Below are 5,218 nucleotides of genomic sequence, written 5' to 3' on the forward strand. Positions count from 1 at the left end.
ACGTAAGTAGGAGATCGATGAGGCAGGAGGATTCATAGTAAGAAGAAATGGAGAAAGCAAATGAGATGTCCCGCACGACTGTGCAAAGCCAACAACCGCAAACATGCTGGAATCGATTGGAATGACAGACATCGTTGGCCTCGGAGATGAAGTTCGGGATTCTATAACGGATTGAAATTGAGAGTATCCATCACCGATCACTCAGCACGTAGATAGTAATGTCGACAAAAAATGGGCACGGTAGTCGAAACCAGTGTCGCGGACTCACGTGACGCCATGAATATGCGCATGCGTGCAGTCACGGCCCCTCATCGTGTCTCCGAGATGTCGAAACACCAGCTCCTAGGTGTCTCCTGAGTATCATGCATATCCCCGCGTCTCTGAGTACATGCCCTATTTTCAGATCTTTGGGTCATTTTAATACTCAATGATTTTTGATCAGCATACGGTCACGACCGGAAGCTGCTTCAGCGATGACTGGCCTATCCCGTCATGCTGCAGTGACTCCACCATTTCGGTCTCCGAGCAAGAGGGCGCCTTCAAGATCAAGCCGACCGTCGCATGCATGCCTCGGCAATCAGACATGCACACTTCGAATGCGGGGGCGTTTGTATTGGTACAAGGAGTGGTAGTTGGTGTAGACCACCACGTTCTCCCTAAGAGTGTCGCCCCTTACCTCCGCATCACCAGGCAGGGATTTGTACCTCTTCAAATACTCCCACCGGACGTAACTGTTGATCATAAGTTCCTCGATAAACTCGTTGACGTGTCTAAATCATGTGGGCTCACTATCAAGGAAGCATCACCCCTCAGCTGTCCACGGCTAGTATATCCCAAGCTTGGTAATCGAGGCCGCGCGCAACTCCGGGGAATGATAGCCGCTGCTGCGAGGGGATACTCTCAAGAGTGGAAGCTGTCAAGAGGGATCGGAGGTTTGAAGACGGCCAGGGTCAAGGATCTCATACGCATGGCTGATGTACTCGGTCTGAGTGAGTATATAGACGCGATTGCATTATCGTAGCGTCATGTATCATAGTTCTACTAGAACTAATAGTAGATAGGTCGGAGAAACGTAGACTCTGTGAAGATATTATATTTGGTGTCTTGGGTGATACTACTACTAGTACTTTCAATTTTTGCGTTGTCGTCGAGTGTGTACTAATCTGGCCCCTACTTCTGTAGCGCCACATTCGTCACCAGCGACTTCGTCCATAATTGCCTATTATTCATCGTCGTTTATTATTGCCAATTATTTATTTGCTTGGTAGAAGCTGTGAAGTATTTTCAGCTGAGTAATGTATCGAGTTCAGTTGGTCGATCACAGCGCGAACTCGTCATCAGAATCCGAACCAGACACATTGGCTCCTTGTGCGGGAGGGGGAGGGCGCCTCAGTCTAACACTACTGACGGAAATCTACAGAGCTTACTCAAAGGATAGACAGATTCCATCTAATAGAGCACAATAAGTGGGGGCCGCCCTGTATACCTCTTTCTCTGGTTATTGGTCGCTACCCACCGAGGTTACCCATGCCAACGAGGATTGCTACCTCAACATACTGAAAACGAGTATGAGAAGTGCCACTGTGCTTTTGTAGTCTTCCCTAGGGACGGAGGCACAGGCCTCCAATTGTCAGTATTAGCTTGGCCACGGAGCTTTGTCCTTGCCCCACGCTATAGACCGACCTAGGAAGAGGAGCAGCGGTATTGTCATTATATAACCCTCGCCGTTGACCCTCGCCACACTACACTCGTTTGGGATATGTCCTGTTCAAGGACGTACTAGACACCACCAACAGCAGCGTTACAGAGAGCTCTAGTGTGAGAGTCGGCAGGGCTAAGGGTGAATGTACATGACATGCCTCGAACAGGTCCGGACAATTGCCCACTTTTCGCAGTTGCTTTAGAAGCTATGCGATTAACACTATATCCCACGTCCCCTAAGCTGTTTCCTGATGCCCTTACAACCAAGGCTTTCTATGTCCTGCTGATTCATGAATTCCTCATACAGCTCCAGTTGCCTAGTTTCATAAGCAGCGATAACCGATATCAGTCCGATATGTTACTTACCTTCAATATACCTTCACCCTAACGACGTTCTTCTACTTTTTCGGCACTTGTTTATCAGCTAGATGTTTGAGTGCCTAGAGTGTGACGATCTGATGATCTTGCAAGCAGAGGTTATAACTTCGCCAGAAATAATGAGACCAGATATCCAGTTCTTGAATTCGAGCTCTCACTTGAGAAGAACGCATGTTGGTATGACTGCCCAACGACGAATTGCTGTGGAGCGAGAAACGCGGATCATGAACGAGAGCGTGCGGGATTCACATAACCCAGGCGACCAACATACGTGTAATCAATCAAAACTTGATTGCCACCACTTTCCGAGATTTCACCACACCGCATGGTTACCCTATCTCGGAATAATACTCTGCGACTTAACTACGGCTTTCAATACTTCTCTACATCTCTTGATAGTGTACACTGCAGCTATCAAGGCATCGAAAGCTCTACACAGATACTCATCTAGAGATATCTTTCGTATATCCCAAAAGTATTAGTTGTTACCATCACTTCGAACATGAGGTACTGCAGAGCACTGTGTTGAGCGAGCAGCCCTACTCACTACTAGGAACACTACACCATTTTATTCCAGTGGAAATGATATCCGCTCACCACGCAATTAGGTTCATCGATACCAGCAATTTGGTAATAGGATTGGACACCGTTTACTTCTTGCTGACCTTGGCCTTCTTGTCGGACTTCTGAGCAGCCTTACGGGCCTTCTCAGCGAGAGCGGCAGTGACGAGCTTCTGCTCCTCGAGGAGGAAAGCACGAATGATACGCTGCCTCACGCACTTGCCACAGATGGAGCCACCATAGGCACGAGAAACGTGACGTTCACGCTGCTTCAGCTGAGAGTACTTGAAGGGTCTAAGGCACTTGACCTGAAGAAACAACAATTAATGGCTAAGATTGATAGGAAAATTGAGTTGGAAACGAATGCATGTCGAGCTGCACTCCCAAGAACGACAACTGGAAGCCAATACTGCAACCCTCTATTACACCATTGATCTTGCCCTTGCAGTCTCCACAACGGGGACCAGTAGCGGTCTTGGTAATCTTATGGTAGACCAAGTTTCCACCAGGGGTCTTGACAAGCTTCTGCTTGTTAGACTTGGTGTTGAAGTTGACCTTGCGGCGGTATGTAAGGCGTTGAACCATCTAACAATAACAACAACGTAGTCACCAATACGACCGAAATTAATCAAGGAATAACATACGAGCCACGAGCGCCAGTCAACGAGTGTCTTATCGTGTACTCATATGCTATCGTCACACCAGCCTGTATTCCCACCATACTACCTTCGATGCGGGACGTTTCCACCTAGAGTGCACCAGAGGCCTACCAACCGTCCAAATCGATTAATTCGCCAAGAGAGCTACCAATGCTAAGGAAGTGCAAGACGTGCAAGTGATTCTATCTCACTAGAAATTCTAGAAATCTAGAAAACTGTATGTCCCCATGGTATTTGAGGGGGTTGGTGAATCTTATAAGGTGTAAGCTCCATCATTCGGTATAGTATCGACCCTACCACCATCTCGCTTGGATTATATCCATTGGTGAGTCTATTATGATGATCATCGTCACCCTCGTGTCCTTATGGGTAGACCCTACCACACTGAACGCAATCCTAATTCAATGGTAGATATATACACAGATGTACTATTGAACAGAGAAGTATCACGGGGTCAATCAGGGAGATTATGGATATGGACGTCGATTGGTACGACACCCTTCGTTATCAAGCCCTCTGGCCGATACATCAGTCCGCTACAGTATCCCACCAATCAGCAACTTCAGCGATACCTTTAACACTTCATCCGTTACCTTATGCCAGGTGTAGAGGAGTCGAGCAACGGTGTTCTCATGGTAAACGGCACTTGTGATGCTAGACTAGCCGGATGGCCTATCGGGCAGGTCGTAGGAGACCTCAAGAGAGGATTAGGCGATCATATCTAACAATGAATCGATACCATCACGCCTCATTACTCTAGATGGCTATCTCAAACAACTCGGTAGACCATGGCCTCGGACCATATGACGGCATCACCCTCCAGTGTGCGAGGCTACCTCCTATGATAGGAGTCCTATCGGAAGTACTGTATCCAATGGCCAGCTATGTAGTGAAGTCCCTTTACGGTTGAAGCTGGAGTTCCAGGGTTGTGGAGGAATGAAGCGCGGTTAGAGGGGTTGGCGGCCCTAGAACAATTGGATCTGGACATGGCTATGGATCCAGGTCTTACTGTCCTCTCGGCATTTGAGCGTTCAGAGATTTTGCCTGCTATGATCAGCTAAGTTGGAAAATTACTAAGATCAAGCGATGGAGTACTCACAGACTCTAATATATAACCTGCGAGGTATTCAACGGGCCGGTTGGATCTCATCAGTTCATGGAAGACCTAGACGTATGCTAGTGCCTCTTCAAACTGCTAGTTGTATGCCAATAACGAGGAGACTACCATGCTACGGTTAGTGTGCGCTACAAACTTACCCAAGGTGCACAATGCTAAGTTACGACTAGCTAACGGTATCCTCTTAACAGTAAATTGAATATCAGAACATAAGAAGATATAGGATTGCAGCGTAAGCACTATGACGATAGCTGTAATGCACCGGCATGCATATGGATTGGGCTACTAGACATGGATTCTCAATGGTTAGGATAGCAGCTCGATTAGCTAGGGAACTGAATAGCTATAGGTTCATTCACCGTGACGATCATTGATGAATTACCGATCATGTCATTCTGAATATATACCCTTGTTGCGTTGACTATAATTGAGGGAGATACTAGACGGTGCCAGTGGTATCTGTTGGATGGACCCGTCCCGTGCCGCAGCAGCAGCACAACAGTATGCAGCTCAGCAACAACAGGTACTATGCATACACTAGAGTAACACTCTGCTCCATAGCTGTATGCTTGCCCTCAGGCAGCACATATGGTAGCAGCAGCTCAGCAACAGCAACAACAACAGCAACAAGCCGCGCTGGTAGCCGCAAATAAGTCCCGATTAGCGGCTATACTACAACAGGCTACATCTGGTGGGCAACCATTAACCACTGCTCAGATGCAAGGGTAATACAACATTGTGTAATGTTCATATACCTGTAATATCTCTATTAATAGACTTATCGCGAGGGTACAACAACAAC

The 5,218-nt window shown here is 47.3% G+C and overlaps 2 protein-coding genes across 2 annotated transcripts; one reads left to right on the forward strand and one right to left on the reverse strand.

The window, feature by feature from the left end:
- Positions 1 to 318: 318 nt before the first annotated feature.
- Pmar_PMAR018875 (hypothetical protein) lies at positions 319 to 1,289 on the forward strand. The gene has a single exon (XM_002764921.1). The coding sequence runs from the start codon at positions 428 to 430 to the stop codon at positions 1,019 to 1,021; it is 594 nt and encodes a 197-aa protein (XP_002764967.1). The 5' UTR covers positions 319 to 427; the 3' UTR covers positions 1,022 to 1,289.
- Positions 1,290 to 2,651: 1,362 nt separating this feature from the next.
- Pmar_PMAR018876 (60S ribosomal protein L34, putative) lies at positions 2,652 to 3,384 on the reverse strand. Its single transcript, XM_002764922.1, has 3 exons — positions 3,367 to 3,384; positions 3,067 to 3,225; positions 2,652 to 2,948 (listed from the first exon to the last, which is right to left on the reverse strand). Exons 2-3 carry the CDS (start codon positions 3,223 to 3,225, stop codon positions 2,730 to 2,732), a joined length of 378 nt encoding a protein of 125 aa, XP_002764968.1. The 5' UTR covers positions 3,367 to 3,384; the 3' UTR covers positions 2,652 to 2,729.
- Between the last annotated feature and the right edge of the window lie 1,834 nt (positions 3,385 to 5,218).

This window comes from Perkinsus marinus, assembly GCF_000006405.1.
Source record: "Perkinsus marinus ATCC 50983 genomic scaffold scf_1104296975958, whole genome shotgun sequence".
Taxonomy (NCBI): domain Eukaryota; phylum Perkinsozoa; order Perkinsida; family Perkinsidae; genus Perkinsus; species Perkinsus marinus.